The following is a 19432-nucleotide window of genomic DNA, read 5'->3' as shown; positions in this document are numbered from 1 at the left end:
ACTTATGTCCATAACAAAGACAGGGAAATAAAGCAGCAACGAGATTTGGATGAGAGAATCCTCTAGTGCAGAGATGGCTGTGTGGCACAGAAAAGAGAAGTCACACTGGTACTGGACCAGGATGATCCATTTCAGAAGTAATACAGAGAGTCTCTAGTTCATTTCTGTTGATCCTTCAGGATGAGTTTTGCAGTATGTACACACAAAATATCCTGGCAATAGGTTTCCTGCCTTTAAAGATTCACAGCAAACTCTACCATGAACTTTAAAAAGCACAGAAAATCATAAGCAGATAAATGTTTTGAAATATAAGGTAAGTAACACTGAAAAATCAATTTGTTGCCAAGATGAAGAACTTGCTATGACTTCCTTGAATAAACAACTTCAAAAAGTAATGGCAACATGCAGATAGTGAGGGAGATGCCTCTGAACCCTGCTCTGCCTGACCAGAACCTGCTGTAGCTATTTCAAGTTTGTGTGCACAGATTTCCTTTCCATGGGATCTGATACTGCTCTGGACCTCCTCCCAAACATAATCAAGGCATGACCAAGGCACATATGCAGATTTCCAAGCTGGGAGATGAGCTTGGATCTCTCAGGCATGGTGGCCATCTTGAGCTTAAGAACTCACTCCAGAAGGAAGATAAGCCAATATAGAAACCTGAACTGGCTGATGCAATGTTCAGTTCTTTCTCAAAGAGTTTCAGGGGTGATCCACAGAGAAGCTTCTATGTAAAAGGAAACAACAAGAAAAGAAACACAGACCTCTTAAAATTTGAAAAAAACTCCAAAACAAACCACTGATTTTGGCAGCAGAAAAAGTCAGCGTTTTCAAAATCTGCTGAAGACTTTATAGCAACCTTTTCCATGGATTACATGGAACAGATTTAATCCATCTGCTTTGTTGCAGACTTATTTGGTCAGTGTTGTTCACTTCTGTAGTATATGCTTTCTCTCATATTTATGTCCTTCCACATAATGTCCTGTAACTCCCCCATTCTCATCTCTAATTCTCCTACTGTCTATTCTTTTTACCTCTTGTCAGAAGTGACAGTGGGCTACTGGTGTAAATCAGCTCAAATTAAGATATTTATGGTCCCCCAGGTCTGCCAGCACTTCACTCTTCCTGCAGCTCTTCTTTTGCCCAGTTCTTTTTAGCCTCTGGGTTTAATCTGCAATCAGCTCCCTTGAGCCAGAGGAATCTGTGCATATAAATATCCCACCACCTTCTACACATGCCCAAATCTTGGGCCAGATCCATCCAAATCTTGTGGAAACAAGCTCTTTACAAACCTGTTACAGACAGTCTAGTTTGTCTGCATAAAGTCCATTGTTTTAAACAAAAAAACATCCACTGCAGCCCAAATCTTGACAGAGGCATAACCAACAAACAGGTAAGATTGATTTCTACTGTCCTGTTTGAGAGAAATATAAATACTGAGAAATAATTTGTAAAATCAACCACTTTTAGCATTTTCTTAAGACATTTCATAGTATATTCTAAACATTGCAAAAATAACATGTAATTGCTAACACCTAAGTTACATATTTCTTTTTCATCTTTTTTAACATTATCATAAAAACATACTTGTGTATGTTTGACATGGGTGTTGGATTTCTTAGCTAGTGGAGCAGCTGCTTTATTTTTACGTCATCATTCATCCCTTCGGAAAGCAAAGTAGTGGCAGGAAATACTTTGATTCAAGCGTAACTCATACTTTGGCTGTGACCCACCCAAGCCTGTATTCAGACCAGAATTTCCCAAGATGAGCAGGACTCAGGCACAAAGGTTAGAAAAAGTTAATCAGTACTAGTGATGTTTACGCAGCATAGTATTTTGATTGTAACATTAAAAGGGTGGGGTGTTTTTTAAATTTTTTTTCTCTACAAGCTTCATTTGCATTTTGATATAATTTCTACTTTCAGCTAAAAGGAAAAAAAAATTAGACTTTCCTGCAATGTGGCCTTGACAGAGACATAACAGACTACAGTTTTCACTTTGTGGGACAGCCTTAGATACCTGTTTTTTGAGCTCACCGATTCTCTGGTTATCAGCACAGGCATAGAGAATTCATTGGAGGTCAAATTCATGGGAGGTGAGCACTGTATGTCTGCCCCTAAAAACCTGCCCTACAATAGGAGTAACTTTCTGACATGGGACTGATTGGAAATAGAACACAGCTCATTCTTCAGAATCTCTCTGCATACAAAAAATAGTTTCTGACTATAATCACCTTCAACTATTCCTAAGCCCACACCTAGGAAACATTCTTCACAGCTGCCAAGGACTGGGGCTGCATCACACAGAAGCATGTGCTGTGCAGAACTCAACAACAGTTTAGCAAAAATCTTAAGTCTTTGTGCAAACTTTAACTCAATCAAGCACCTTCTGAGCCATGTAAAATACTATTAGCCCTGTTAAATCCAGTATATTGCATTTCAATAGGAGCATGAAAAATCACAAGAGAACCCATTTTGAGATTCTAAAGAGGAGCATCAGATAGCGTGGAGATATTTGAGAAACAACCTTTTTGCCTGCTAACACTGTTAAATAAAACCTATATACTGATATGGAGTATATTGAGGGAAAAGGCAGTATCAACAGTTGCCAAACATTTGTAAGAAATTATATAAATATTTACCTTTTGTGGGAGAGTTAAAATTCTCTTGCTCTTCAATGAATTAAATGCACGGAATGATGGAAACAGAAAAAGAAATCAGCAAATTTAAAGTTAGATAAAGAAATGTGTTACATGTGACAATGGCGTGTACAGTAGGTAGTACTCCAGCATATGTAAAAGTAATGTAGAAAATTAAAGTGATAAACCATGACAAATAATAAAGCCTATGACTTTTTCTTTAAAATTAACAAGAACAATGATGTTACAGAGAACCAGATTGTGGAGTCTTTAAGTATTCTGCTAGAGAAATATCATGATATCCAAATTTATGAATGACATAAAAATCTTAAAATTGTTTTAAATATCACTCTTACTTCTGAACCACACAGCACGATTTTAGATTCTGAAGCCTCTTCTGCAATAATGAGTGTTAAAAATTTATTTTCTATTAACTGAAATCTATAATACTCAATAACCACTGGACTATTAAAAATACGTTTTTAAGGAAAACATAAAAGATTATGAGGCTTGAACTCATTTGCAGAAGTTAGCAGTGCTAAGAAGAATACTCTCCAGCATCAGTAAAGATTCCACAAGCTGCCTCAAAATACGCAGTGCCACCTAATAATTTAAAAATAAAACCACAAATATGGAGACAAAACAAACAACACTGATAGACTGAAATCTAAAACTGAAATGAGTTATTTTTTTTCTTCTGCCACTCAATTTTTATACCAATAGATTTGAAAAAATTTTTTACTGAAAGGTTTTGCTCTTTTACCATTACTACAGCCATACTCTCACAGCAACGACATTTCAATGATCAAGTACACATACAAAGAACTGTTTTCACTAGCACTTCTTTTTTTTTAGGATCTTAAGTCAGTTAAATATAAAAAGATACTTGCAACTCAATGTATTATTTGACAACATACTGATTTTCTGTACAGAATTCCGATTCTAATTTGTTAAGAAAAAAAACTGGACACCAAAACACTTTGTTCCTCTGTGACATGACTACCACTGTACAAATATCACACACATGAACTTTATACATGTAATCTCCATTCAGTCCCAGCAGAGTCTTTATGTAGCTTTCCTTCATGTAACAGCAGCACACACACACACACGTGCACTTCATCTTTCATACAAGCACTGTACAAAACTTGTGCAGCTTTTTGCAACATGAGCTACGATACAGCACTACCTAATGCTGGACACACGTTTGCTTTGCTCAGTGTCACCACATGAGCCCTACTGCTGTCACCAGATGCCACTGGAAACACACACAACCACACTGCTTCAGTCAGGTTTATAGATGCTCTTCACATGGAAACAGACTATTATCACAAACTTTACTCTCATTATATGACTTCTGAAATAGGAAACTACATTGTCAAAGCTATGAAGAAGAAACCATGCTGTGAAGACCCAAATAGAAGCAGATAGAGGGAGTAAGACCTGTTTTGCATGAATTAGCCCTGAAAGATTGTTTCTATACTACAATCATTGCACATTTTTATTGCTGGTTCATAAACTTCAATAGTACTTTTTTTTTGTTGTTATTTACTTGCTAGATTACCTAATATAATCCCTACTAACATCTGCTGGTGTATTCACTTCCTTGATCAATACATCGATCAACCATTATGCAAAAGTGTAGAAACCCACCCTCAAATCATATCCAAGCAAGAATTCCTGTGATGTTTGATAGCTGCAATGACAGAGGACAGACTGGATAAAGATCACAGAGGTATCCTTTATACAAAAGTGTAACTTAAAAACCATGCAACTACATCACAAAGTTCTTATAGAAACAGCTGAAAAGCAAAGTCAATGCAGAATTCCCACCCCTCTTTACAATTTGCACAGTTCCACTCAAACATGATGAAAATAAAAAAACAGTGATGCAAATCTCTTATAGCCCAGCACAGAATGACATATTGAGAATATACCATTGTCCTTACCATGGCTTAGAACTTCACTGCTTTAGTCACTGAGCCAAAACATCTTCATAGCATTAGGTCCTTTTATAAAATCATCCATTAATACAAAAAAAAATCAAAACCACTTCTTTAGTAGCATAAATTAGGGAAATGACTGTTAAATTGTGATGTCTTGAAAACACACACAGACACGCCTATAAAGGACTAACTTTCAGTATTGAAACATCTCAAGACCTTTCAATATAACAGCATCTCAATGTGTCTTGCACTCTAAGAAATACTGCTGACAGGGCTGCAAAGGAAATAAATACAGCTATGTCTTCCTTGAATATGACTGTAATAAAAATAAAAATCACATTGCCTAAAAATTACAGAAGCCTACAGTCTTAACTGCAATCACTTTTTAAAGTCTGCATGCTCTCGAATTGCTACTATTTAGTTTAAATTGTCTCAAGTGAAAATAACTATGCCTCTCCTCCACTCTAAAGCTACACAAAGTTGCTCTCCCCTTCAGAACATAATCGCCAAGAAGCCTGTTCTTTTTTTGCTTTTTTTTTGCCAGTGTGAATTATAATGCTGTTTTAAGGTTTAAGTCCTCAAACTTGACCTTTTCCTCTACATTTAAGGTTGTTTCCCCATTCCTGATCTGTAGTACCAACTCTATTTCTGCAATGGAATAAGGATCACTACTTTGGTCTTCTCTGTAACAATTACCTCTCTGAGATTTTTCTTTAAAGAAAGTATATATATTATTATTCAGGACCTGGCAAAACTACCTTATTTTGCCATAAATTGAATTTTTATAATTCTCAGACTGCCAAACAGAGTAGTAAATAAGACAACATCATTTGTTAGAGACAAGGAGACAACCTTTTTTTAGTTCTAAACTTGACAACAAAATGGAATTTCTGAAATACAACCTCAGTAAAGCCTTATTAGCATGGATGTGATCACTTACACAGCTAAAGCTAAAGACAGCTAAAGATTAAAGATTAGTAGTCAAAATGTCACTCTGTTTCTCCACATGAAAACTGCTACTGGTCTCTTGCTCCTTCATTAACTCTCGTTTGTTCCATAATGAGAATTTTAAAGAGTAATAAACTTGCTTCACTGGATTCTTCTATGTCTCCTGAATGTGCAAAAAAGCAAATAAGAAGCCCATTCTTGATATACAAACATGCAATCTTTTTGCAGCAATCACTATGCCTTGTATAACATACTTAAATGCATATATGTATACATTCAGATTCATAGATGTATATATTTTGATGAGTATTTGACCCTCATGAAACAATAGGATTTTTATGGAATGTAAAAAGTACTTTACTATAAAAAATGATACTTTATGGCATATCATACAGGTTTTCCTTGAAACACAAGACATCAGGATGACCATCAAAATATAGGAGGAAAATGCATTTTGAAATATTTCCAATGACATCTGGATATTGCACTAGATTTTGACATCTGTATCTATGGTGACTGTGAATTTAAACCATTAAGGACACACTCCATTTCCAAGAACAATTAATGCAAATCTTTTACAGAACTCAATATGTTTTGGGTTCAATACTACAGTAAGGTCAGATCACTTCTGGTCACTACATTTGACCCTGGTACTTATTTGATAGGCATTATAGAGGTGAAACTAATATTAAAATTTGGTAATGTAAATCAGAGCAAGTACTGTGGTCTTATGGCCTTACTGAATTTAATTTCCTGCAGTAGTATTAAGTTAGACATACTAGCACATGTATTTCAACAGATACTGACAAAATTCTTTAAACACGTATTATAAAACCTATTCAACTTAGTACTCCTCTGCAAATATGTTCTGAGCCTGAATAGAGCATTAAATGTGGGTAAAATAAGAAAACCTCCCTTTCAGAAGCAAAGTCAGTCACTCAGATGAAACCAAAGTACTGTGCAGAGAAGGAAATCTCTTTAACCACTGATTCCACGTGCTGTAGTACAGCCATAGTGACACAGGCGGCACGATTTGTAACAACAGAGCAAACCACGTCGCATCCTATTTGCACATTCTATAAATAAGGCGCAAGCATATTAAGCACAAGTGTAAACAAGAGTTCACTGAAACGGCATCACTTAACAAGTGTTCACAGTATCAACAGCTTTATAAACCTAGAGTACCTTTGGCCTTCTACTCAACTTTCATTTTTTCTTTCCTCTTCTGTACACATCTCATCTCTACTCATTTTCATGGTTAGTTCTACATTCATTTCCAACGCCTTCAACAAAACATAAACTGGTATTTTACTCTCACACACCAGTTACCAAGACCAGCAGAAAGATGACATATGAATGTGCAAAGAAAAGCCAAATTAAAATTAAATTAAAAGCTGATTCATCATTATATATTGTACCAAGTTCTGAAATTGAAGTAGAAATATGGAAGAAAGTTGAAATCCATTACTTATTACATTTCCCTACAAAGCCCCCAACTTGCTAATATGCAGAAATAGAAACTCTGAATGTAGTTTGTAACTAGTTTATAATTCAAACAGTACTAGATTCACTACAAAACAAGAGGACCCGAACACAAAGTTTAAAGTTAATAAAAGCCACTTATATCAGTATATTAGTCATTCAAAATAAAAACATTTATAAAACAAGAGTACATTTTATGTGTGCTAATTGAGGGGTTTGTATGCCATCACAGCTCAAAGCCTTAACATTAATGCAAACTGATTGCAGATTAATGCAAGCCATCATACACGAAAACCTCATTGGTAATCTGTCATGATAAGGTGGTCATGCTCAGCAACTTTATCTGTTCAAGAATGTGATCTGCTAACAGTTCTGTAATGCACTACAATATTTCATCATTATAAGCATTTCTTTAGTTTCCACAAAGAAAACCTTGTAGTATGTGGCAATCTCAGTTGTTGCTTGTAGTCAATGAGAAAACAAGTATTTTTAAACACAGAAGAAAACATGAATGTACAAATACTATCCATTGTGCCACTTCATTTTACCATAACAACTCATTCTCTGTATGCAGTATGTTGCTAGAAAAGGAAACAGTAATGCACATCCTTATTTGATGTTAGGATATAAGAAACATCTTCCATAACAATTGTCTTTTTCAGAAAAGAGCAGCACTCTTTGCCTGATCAGTTTACTCTTAAGCAAGAAAGGGCTGGTGACCTGTGCTCTCACATTTCCCATGGTAATTATTTTCATTCTTTACTCACTGAACTATGAACTCCAGAAGAAAAACAGATCTGTGACATTTATTATTAATCTATGTTAATAATGCACAACAATAAATATAAACCACAAAATAAAAAATTAGTAAGACTGTCAAAATCTTTGACCCTGTTTTTTTTTTTTGTTGATAACATATTAGACATGATGGAAACTACCATGACTCTAACAGAAATTTTAAACATAAAAGGGTACTAGAAAATTAAGGCGATTAAACCACATGTAATAAGCCACCAGTCAAACTTCACCGGATTTCCCCAACTACAAAGATGCTTTCATTCTCTTCTATTGTTTTACTGGTAGAATTATAGCACTGGACATGTAGTTATGCAAGAAGACTTAAGGTAAAGAAAGGTAAGAAATCAAAGAGTTTGAGCTATCACAAGCTCATTATTTGATACCTTGCTCTGTACTGCCACTTCTTACTGGAACTTGCGGTAGCTGTCTTCCCCTACGACTGCTGAAGGAGGTGTCTGCAGGAGGAGACTGCGTGGGACTTCCTTGTTGATGGGTTCTGCAAATGAGATTCAGATAAAAGCAAAATAAGGCAAATGAAGAGATGTTTTACATTTGAATTTTAAATACAATTTAAGTTGCAGGTACTGAAGATGGGTTTGAAAAAGTTTGCATTTGGTCTATGACATATGCACATACTCAGGTCTAGATAGCTAGTCAATTTATAAGGCCTCACATTTAATTTCTCTAGCTACCTTCAACTATGGAGAAATTACTTCCTTTTATTTGCTTGTTTGTTTAAGTTATTTATTTATTTGGTTTTGTTCAGGTTTGGGGTTTTTTTTAATTTTGGGGGTTTTTTTGATAAATGAATAGTGAAAAACCATCGAACGAAAAGCAGTTTTTTAAGAACCATTTATTATTATGACTCACAATTTATATATATTCTCCTACACTGGTACAAGGACAATATAAATTGTCACTTTTATGTTTTATTAGATTTAGTATTCCCTTTGTGATGATGCAATAATTGCACAAGGCCACACAGAATTGGACAGGGACAGAAAGTATCTATTCCCATAGGATAGCCTGTGGTTTTTCCCAGAACTCAAAGAAGGAAAAAGACCTTTAACCTTTGTATTGGGGTGGGGGAAGGGAGGGTGTGTGTGTGTGCAATTAGCTGTGTGTGCATGCAAAACATGCACTTTTAATATTCATATCTAGGTAAATACCCTAAACCACTTTGGCTGAGTTCCTAAACCACTTTGGCTGAATTGCTGAATTCTAGCTAGCACTGTTTCAGAACATCTTGGCTACTTGATGTCTTATTCATAGATACAGTTTTGGAGTGTAACACATCAAACACCTTCGGAACCCTAACATTTAAAATAAGTATGGGCACCTATGATAACTGTGGGGAAAAGGTTTAAGAAAGTAAAACAAAGATGAGAAGCAGCAGATCGCTGAGGAGAGCTTACTGTGAAATGCCCTTGCCAGTTATAGTAATGTCACTCTCACTGTAGTGAATAATCACTGTTTATCAAGTCCCAAGTAGATAACTTTTAATTTAAAGTAGCACATTTGTGCAAGTTCAAAATACTTTTGGCTTTCACTAGGTAGATCAGCTTACTTTCTCTTAGCCTGTAAGATCAGAGTTAGATGTGTGAACAACATGTGATTTTCTGCACAGTGTTTAAGAAAAATACTTTGATAATTTTCTTATGGATACAGAACAAAACACAACAATGGAAGGATGAGACACAGCCAACCTTTTAATTTGCATAACTATTTAAGTTCATCAGCAAGAAGTACCATCTGGATGGTGAAGATAGATGGCATAAAGGATATGGGATAAGTATAAATACCATGAAGAGAGAATAATCTACAGTGCCAGAATGAGTGAATGTGCCATGTATGCTCAGAGAAGTACCACACCACACTGAAACCTTGGAGGCAGAACATGAAAGCTATGCTGGACACATAATAGCAACCTTGTCAGAAGTGGAGAAGGTGGCGCCGAGCCTCCGGATGCTAGGTGATGTACGGGGCATAAGGGTCTGACACTAGCCTGCTCACTCGACCTGGAGCGAGCGTGGTGTTTTCCCCTAATGACTGGCTGCTCAGTCGTTCGTGGGGGTGGAAGTCCCCTTCTAGAAAGACATGGTAGCAGACCCCTAAAACATCAGGGCCAAAAAGAAACTGTTCAGTTGTTAGCTCCAGGCACACCTTCCCAATGCCCCCCTCCACAAAAGAACATTGCAAATCCTGGCTGCGGGACCAGGGTTGAGGTTTCACATGAAAGTTGTTAATTCTGAATGCAAATCCATTTTCAAAATGACAAACTGCAGAACACTCACCACTGCAAATACACATGACCCTAACTGTGGAACTGTTGAACTGCAGTGCTTACAGTGGACAGTTGGCCAAAAACTCTAGCTGCACCCTAAACACAGCAAACACAAACTAACAACATGTATGACAAAAGGACTACCACAGAGTAGGCTATGAATACCTGGGTTTACCACAAAGCATTTCTGTTTCTAAAACATACCTTTTATCTTTATTAAAAATATTAACTGCATTTCAGTTAGTGACCTAAAAAAGGACAATATGGAAGCACACCTGTGATTCCCTTAGTTTCCTTTACAGCTTGAAATAAAAAATCTATTTACGTACCTGTAAGTACTAAAACAGAAATATAGTTCTAAAGGAACTCTAATGAAAGTATAATTCATATTATGCAGTTAAATGATTAATCATGTCAGTATAACAGAGCATAATTACTACTAGTTCAATAACTGCATACATTACAGGTATAAGATAACCTGAAACATTCAAGTTTGTAGAGTGCCAAAATATTCTAACTGTGCCTTTTTACTCTTTGGCTTTCCAACAGGGCAGCCTTTTGTGAATGGTACTACCGTATCACAAATTATATCAGAAATTTCAATTCTTGTGCCATCATTTCAACATGGGGTGGTTTTGTCTGTTGTTTTTGGCTTGGGTTTTTTTGTTTGGTTTGGGTTTTTTTCAATTTCTGCAGAATTATGAAGTCTCCCTTCACACACCCAGCACAACTCCCCCACAAGACATGGTCAAGGTATCCAAGGAACTGCCTGTTTCATATGACTATCATACACTAAGAACTAATCCTAAAAAAGCCCCTATATATGAAATAACACAAGGATGTCTACCAAGGATAACAAACAGGTTTGGATTCGAAACCATTTCATCAGTAACCGTTCCTGTGGAAGAACAGTCACAATGCAAAAAAATCAAGATTCTCTTGCTTGAGCTTGTATTCTCTCTCTTAAATGCTAACATTTCTTAAGCTGAACTCCTGGCTTGCCCTAGTGATAACCATAACATTCTTGCAGATACTGAATTTCCTGATTCTGAAACACGCTCACAATAACAAAGATGACCTGACTTCTGAAAATGTCTGTTTCTCCATGCTGACTACAAAAGTAAACCATGCCAACTATTGCACATAACCAGGTTTTAAGCATCTATCAGATGTCTGAACATCATAACATCCATAAGGTAAATACGGACCTCACTCTGGGCCAGAAAGTTCTTGCTTGTTTTTACTGTGGATAAATACTTCAATCTAACAAAGCCATCATGTTCTCTGTTCTGACTTATTTCCTTTCAGAAGTTAAATATCCAGGAATTTATCTGAGAGCCCAGTGAAACACTAGAAGTCCGTCCTGCCACTACAGAACAGGACAGGACTTACCTGCAACTCTGAAATTTATCTCCTTCTCCAGTAATATGCTTTTTACAGATATGTCCCCTTCCAAGAGAAAGATAGAGGATCTGCTTAACTCAAATGAAGCCAAATCAGGCTTAAGATTTGCGTTAGCTGGGGTATTACAATGAGATGAGTATGCTTCTTGGGGTGCAAATAAAAAGAGAGATAAAAGGCAATTGAAGTACAACTAGAATGGAATTAAGGAATTGCTGTCCTAGAAGAAAGATCTGTTGCTTGCAGGAAGAAGCCTGCAAATGGCTGATCAGGAGAATGAGGCAAAAAGAAACAATGAACAAGTATGGAAGACGAAAGCTAGCGAGAAAATGAGACAGAAGTGAGATAAGAAGTAGACAAAGAGGAATCTGGGGAAAAAATGATACCTGATGAGCAGTGAGACTGCAATGAGCATGTACATGTGTATCTCATTTCCTGGTTTCTCACAGAGGAAGGTGACACTGCAAGCAGCAAACCTATTAATTCAGCTGGCAGTGGCCTACAGGGGAATCCTACAGGTTCCAGCTCTGCCAGCACACAAGAAAATTCAAATTCCTTTCCCTTCAGACTGATGCCTCAGTAGCATTCTGCCACCTAAGAAACTATAAAGAAAAACTAAGAATAAGAGAGGGCCATCAATTCAGCTCACCCCTGGCACAGTGTTCTATGCCAAATATAGAAAGTACAGTTAAAGACTGTATGTATCCTAAAATATGACAGGTAATGTCACATCTGGCATTTCTAGGGTGATCAGTTAGGACTGAAAGAAAACATTTTAGGATTGGGATGAACCAATTTTTGATCATTCATACAAGAGCAGAAAATTATTTTTGTGTAACCAATTTTACTCCTTCAGAACAGTTTACTTAATCCTATCTAGAAGGCTTATCTCATTAAATTAAGAGAACTTTTAGGCTTTATAAACTATCCTGAAAAGGCTGGCTTTTCCCCTTTTATGTATATTTCCTAAACTATCACAACACATAGAAAACTTAATCTTACGTGGCATGTTGAAATACTTTATAGAGAAACTGACAGCATACTGATAGGTTATTTCAGTAATCCGCTTAACTAACAGTAGGATTTGCAAATGGAAAAATAAAGATCAACTGTAAGACAAAAATAGATTTTTGAAGAAATAGTCTCAAGTTATATTTTACGGGAAAATTCAGTGCCTGTCTTTTTATCAAAACTTTCTGGCACCAGTGCAATATTACATCTATGACGGAATACTGAGCTACAGCATTCAGACTTATTTAGACATTTTTGTCTCACATCTAATACTAGTGAATCATTTTATGGAAACAGAAGCCTACAACATGTCCCATGGAGAAGTAAAAAGAAGCAGTACAATTCATGTGTCCCTTTGCTCTTGCTCACTGGGTTCATTGCTGAATTACCAAGAGGCACATCCCTTGGACATCAGTTACTCTTCAGAAGTCAGAAAAAACAGGGAAAAAAAGGGTTTTAGTAATCTCCATGGCACAACAGTCCCTGACTCAATCACAGCAAGGATTTCAGTCATCATTTAGGTAATCTCTCTGACTTAAATTGAAAAAGCACCTGGGTTGTTGTGACAACAGAATCATCTGACTCAAGGAAAATGTAACCATTGCTTTTGGTTCAGGAACTATAATCTGGGGCTGCAAGCAGTAAAACTAAAAAAAAGCTCTGAAGTTTTGCTACATAATGTGCATTTTCATTGAAAACAGAGATGTCTGTGTTGTTCATGGAAGTTTTTAAGCTCTCATAATGTAAACATGTACATTTCACCTCTGCTAATCAAAATAACATGAACTGAACAAAGACAGGATCTCATCCCTCCTCACTGCTCTTATTTCAGTCAATATAAAGGGTTTAAAACTTAACTAGATGTACTTATTATTCAGTATATATTTTTATTTTTTCATTTTTTCTTAAGAATTTGAATATGTAACCCCATACTACTGTAGCATCAAAGCTAAAAGATATAATGACAATACAAATTCAGAAAAATTCAATTAATACAAAAAAGTTGCAGTCTTTACAGTAATTTTACGCTATGATAGATTTAAATGTGCAACTTAAATTTTTTCTATTTTAAAGTGAAATTCATTTGATCAGAGACATTTTGAATTATTAATTTATTATAGTTATCTATTTATATAATCCATTATTTTTTCATCCTCAAAGTTAATGTAAAATATGGATTTTTTGAAAAAGAATGAGTGTTAAAGTACAGAAAAGGACTTCTAGTCTTTGCCATTGAGCTGATCTGCAATGATGGAGAATGCCAGAAAAATTCCGTATGTATGGAACACAGTGTTAATAATACAGATCCAAAATACATAATACTCTTAATTATGACAATACAGCTTTTGGTACTGTCATAAATGTTCTAAAAAAGTCTTATTAGAGGTATATTCCAAAAACTGGAATCAGACTGAAAATAAGAGATGTTTACACATCAATCAACACTCCTACCTTTCCGTTTCAGCTGCAGGGCCTTTCCGAGTTTGTTTTTGGCTGCTGTATCTTTCCACTTTTCTGGACTGCCTGTGAAATGACATGTCAGAAAAGAAATAAACAAAGAAGAAAAAGAATACAGAAATATGAAGATTATTTATTCATGTATTATAAAGGTAGTAAAAGAAACGGTTGACAGATGAGAAAGTGACAACTATCACCATAAACAGGCTGGTGAAGTCGAGGTTTAAGAGACATTGCATTAATTAGGTTTGATTGAGGCTCCTGGTGTGAAACTTATGAGGTACCAAAGCAGGGAAGAAAACATTAATCCTGACTGAGCCTGCAACTAGTTTCCACTTCACAGCCTGTATTTAACTAGAAAAAATGACTCCTCATCGGCCTTTAAGTCATCTCTTAACAGCATGAGAAACAAGTTCAGAGTAGACAGCAGGAAAAAAACCTTGCAGAAAGAACCAGAAAATACTGTTTGAAGGTTTAAATGGATTTAAAAATCACTTTTAAATCTAAATTTCAAAAGCAAAACAAATACTGCATCATATCAGATTTTAAAAAGGCTGTCACTGTATTAATAAAAACTTGTTTTTTCAAAAATCTCATTCTGTTACCTTTTAAAGTTTTTAGAAACAGATTAAACCAATGCTATCTTTCTCCTAGTCAATATAAGTAAGTTAGAAATTATTTCACTCCTTCACTCCTTTCCTACACAAATCTTTTACAGAATTCATCTGACATTTGGATAGTGAGGTACTAGTTACCTCAGACAATCTAAGCACTCAGATATTAAATAAGAACAGTGAAGAGTAATAGGAGTATATACATGGAAGAACAAAGGTAAAGCCACATTTCACCATTATTGCCCAAGACTATAAATATAATAAGTAAATCTCTGCAAGTAGTGTGTTCCAAAATTTTCTGTACTATCCATAGCAATGTTAGCTTTACAAATTAGGATTTACTACTTTAAACCTCAGAAAACCATCAATATGCATTATTTTTTCAGAAGAAAAAGTGCATACAGTGTTTCAGGAGTGGTAAAACCAGGGAGTGATGATTATTCATTCCTAGACCAGAAACGCTGACAAATTTTAATACACGCAAGATCTTGCAATGATACAATCAATGCCATATATTAGCCTATATAGGAATTACTATGTGCAAAACAGAGAGATAAAAATAATATTTAAAATAACTTTTTTTTCCTTTTAAACCTTTGTGGTTATAAAGGGTAATCCAGTGCCTGAACCAGAAGAGACGTAAACAGCTGTGACACCAAGTTATACCCAAAGAACATAATCACAGTGGATTTTCATTACTTTTACCCACTGCAATATTGGATGAGAATTATATCGTGATGCAGAAGATTCCACAACAAAAAAAACACTGCAGCAAAATACAAAATGCTTTCTGCATAGCAGAGGTCATTACCTGATGCTTTCTGGATTTTAAAAAATATATCACAAAAAAAATAGTATGTCAGATTAAAAACTGAAATCCTTTTTGTCTTCAAACTATTTTTTCAGATTTATTTTTTGTATAATCTCATTATTTTTCAATATTTTTCCTTTACCAGGACAAATATAAAGTGGATACAGAGGAAAATGCACATATTAAACGCTGCAGTTTTACTTAAAACCAACAGTTAGCAAAGTATGTAAAGTTATGGCTAGATCCACCGTATGCAGCAGCATTACCATTCAAACTATGTCACCCTCTTCATTTTCTGTTTAGTTGGTTCTGTTTGGGGCTTATTTTTCTCTTACTCCTTAAGTTGCTTGCCTAGATTGTGACATTGCAGACAATGGAGGAAGAGAGCATACAGTGAGTGGTTTTAGTAGGATAGAAAAGCTAAGAGCAGGACGTGCTTTGCTGTGACAAGTAACAAAGTACTACACAGCACTAATGACCTGAGTACACTTATTTCTCTGCTCTCAGGGCTGCCCTTGAGAGAGAAATTATTTTAAATCAGTTTCCTTTCTGTTTCCTCCCTCTGGCTAAGATGATGCTGTATACATTTCCAATTAGCTCAACAGCCTCCTGCAGCACTGGATTCCTGGCTCAGCTTGAACACACAGGGCATTGGCAGGTGTGCACTTACATGGAGCTGTCCTTTCCTGCTCATGTGCAGTGGACAAAGAGTGCACTCACATCATATTCCAATTTACCTCCTAAACATACTTCTTTGGAGAAAAAAAATATTTTCCATGAATGATACATGCATATATGTGCTTGCACATAAAACCAGGAAAAAAAAAAAAAAAAAAAGTGTGTGAAAGTATGCAGAGCATATGAAGAATATACACTATAACCAATATCTCATTTACTTTGATCTATGATTTGAGTAAATAAGGATACCTCTGTGCTGCTCCAGGTTTAGCACTTAGGTGGTCTACACTGTCCTGTTTTGGAATGCAAAACTCCAGCGTCCTTGTTCTTCATAATATTTGGAAACATGGATGTGAATTTGGACAGAATGAGCAGAAACAGAGAGATGGTCACATGCAGTGAAGGTGGAGACATGCAGTCAAATAGATAAACAAAAAGCATTAAGTCACTATCTATTGAAAACAGCTGTATTTCTCATTTTCCTCTTCCAAACACTATAAAAGTTTAGATGTAATAACAGTCTAAAATGTAATGAAGTATAGAATGAAAGCCACAACTCTATTTTTAAAAACCATTATACTCTACACTCTGAATGGCACCACTGTTATTAATAGGTTCTATCATCCTTCTTGAGAATTAATCTTGAGAATAAAGAACAACACAGTATTGTTCATTTGATTTATATATAAACATACAAAACACCTTTTTGCTTAAGATGCTTATTTTGTCATTATATTATGAAATTCTCCTGAAAACGCAAGTAAATTTCCTAATTTCATGTATTTTGATGAAAACTTCATATTCTATTGCCAGACAGTCTCCTACAGTAATAATTAACAATAATTCAAGAGCAAAGTGGAATAAATTCCTCAGATTTTTTTTTTATAAAAAAAGCATGGGAATATTTCTGAACGTCTTTCGTATTTTTATTTCTGTTGAAGCTGCAGAATTTATTCACAGCTTTCAATCTGGCAAAAATATTATTACCTTGTTGGTTTATTATTAGTTTTTAATGAAATATATTATAAGCTCTATCAATGAAAGTTGGTTTGTTTTTTTTTTTTCCAAATACCAAATTTGGATTTTAATGAGAAAACTCAGTAAAATTTATGGTCCACTAATAATGTAAGCTATGTAATATATTTGCATCTATACCTCCATTAGGGTCAGGGAATGCTAAAATTTCTTTTTAAGATCATAAATCTTCCAACTGTCACACCAAATCATTGAACAATATGTATCATATATAGACAGGCACTATATATTATTTTATATACAGACAAGCTATTTACCATTCATGTTCCAAAGCTACGTGCCTCAGTATATTAACAGTTGTGTCTAAACAAATCTACACAAGAAATATGACACTATTTCTACCAAAATTAAAAATCACTACTTCTGAAGTGACAACATAACATTTTGTCAGTGTCCAATATTTTTAAACGATTTATTACTGGCTTGTACAAGAGTCCTCAGTGGCTTGCAGTGAGTGTTACTTTATGTAGCCTTAAAGCCACCAAGAATGTAATGTTCTATACTTCCTGACTTTTACTGAACTTTTCTTAAAGGCTGGATCTGCACCATATCTGAAAGTACCAGGAGGGCACTTGCTCTGCAGCTGGCTTCAGGTGACTGGGACTAGCATTCTTACAGATGCATACCTGACTGACAAAAGCTACTTCTCTTAACTGAAAATGTATGAGAATTCATTTTTTAAAAGGATTATTTTATCCAGTCTTGGTTATATGCTAATATTATATGCAGACTTTTCCAAAAGCACAGTCTGAATAAAATTTCCACCTACCATTAAATGCTCAGATTTCATTCACCTTGTTTTTATCATCATTTACAATTTCACAGTTCCCTGGATACCCATCTGTCTAAACTGTAGACATTAGACATTTAGACTTTCTAATTTCTAATAGAAAAACCCAAAAAAACTTTCAAGCAGTGAAGCTCTCAAATTCAAAAGAAAAACTATCCTTAAAAATATCTCATAGAAATACATGATACTACCCAAACATTTGAAAATTTTTAACTCTGAAATAATACATAACTCATGTCTTCATCTCATCAACATATCAAGGAGTCACTTCCTCCTGACATGGCAAGTGAACGAATTCCAGAAGAACAATCTTGCCAAAACTTTTATTAAAATTTATGTTAATAACCATTAGAAATAAACACAATGTTGCAAAAAATTAATTTATCAAATCTATAAATAATGCATAAGTCATAGATTTAAGAAATTTGTTCAGAAATAGATCTTGATTGCACTCTATATGCAAATTGGACCCATTTGTAATATAAATCTGTGGTGTACTCAAATGAAGAGTAAGATGAAGTCTGCCAAAGTCAATTAAACTGTGAAATATTATTCAAAAGCTGTGATGAGCAGTTAGTTAGTTATCCCTGCTGATCCATCAGCCATTCCCCAACAGCCACTATTTCAGTTGTCAAATTGATACAAGCATATCCTAAAAAAACTTTAATTATTGAACTGAGTAGTATTGGCCCACTGCAATAAACATGTGAATTAATCAGAACAAATGTAAACTTACAGAGTAGAAAACAAAGATAAAGCACCTTTGATTCCCTCACTGATATTCTCTCTACAGACATGCAATGCAAAGAGCTCAATGTTCTCAGAACTCTTCAATGTAGGAGAAAACTTCTGGAGGCTGGTAGGCTGCAAACACCCATCAGCATGGAGGTTAGCTTCAATTCCTTCTGCATTCATCAGTGACTGACTGCTCCTCACAGGATTTTGGTGACCAGACTGCATGCAAGACTTACGAGAAGGCACCGATTTCACACAGAAAATTAGACTGCTGTTTATCCACCTCAAAAACTTTCCCATATCAGGTTCCATATCCTACAGATGCTTTACTGGAAAATGTTTGCTGGTGAGTATTAGATGCTTTCAGCCTTTCTCCACAAAATTTCAGCTGACGTAAAAAAGCTTACTATTTGGCATTGGGAATGGTAGTATTTAGATGAAAACCTCAGTTCACTGATTTTTTCAAGTCTGATACTCTAAAGTCAAAGGTAATCTTTCCATTGACCCAGAAAATGAGAACTAAATTACTTAAAAATGCCTAAAAGACATAAAGTACATTTGTAAACTATTAATAGCTGTCCTATCAAAGGGATGTGCTGGCAGAATTTCTAGAAATGCAGTATCTCTAATGAAGGACAGCTTTGAAATAATGTTTCACAAATTTAATTTTTTAACTTACAATGCTGTCTAACTCAAATTAAAAAGAAATGCTACCCAAACACAGTTACACTCTTCCCACCTTGTGGGAATATATCCAGTAGCAAGCAAACTAGATAAATCACAGTAAAAATATCAGTACTGT

The 19432-nt window shown here is 35.3% G+C and overlaps 1 protein-coding gene across 48 annotated transcripts in view; it reads right to left on the bottom strand.

Moving 5' to 3' along the window:
• Positions 1–19432, bottom strand: part of RIMS1 (regulating synaptic membrane exocytosis 1) — a 316131-nt gene that overhangs the window by 77872 nt on the left and 218827 nt on the right. For 17 of the 48 annotated variants that reach the window (XM_032104783.1, XM_032104801.1, XM_032104804.1 and 14 more), the window contains 2 exons: positions 13962–14033; positions 8197–8309 (listed from right to left, as the gene is read on the bottom strand). In XM_032104783.1, coding sequence (XP_031960674.1) covers positions 8197–8309; positions 13962–14033 — 185 coding nt within the window. Of the gene's footprint in view, positions 1–1348; positions 1416–2642; positions 2673–8196; positions 8310–9741; positions 9925–13961; positions 14034–16319; positions 16398–19432 lie in introns of those variants that run through there. The other 31 variants (XM_032104763.1, XM_032104775.1, XM_032104772.1 and 28 more) reach the window with 8 other exon arrangements.

The sequence above is a fragment of the Corvus moneduloides genome, chromosome 3 (genome assembly GCF_009650955.1).
Source record: "Corvus moneduloides isolate bCorMon1 chromosome 3, bCorMon1.pri, whole genome shotgun sequence".
NCBI lineage: Eukaryota > Metazoa > Chordata > Aves > Passeriformes > Corvidae > Corvus > Corvus moneduloides.
This window is presented reverse-complemented; position numbering and strand designations above follow the sequence as displayed.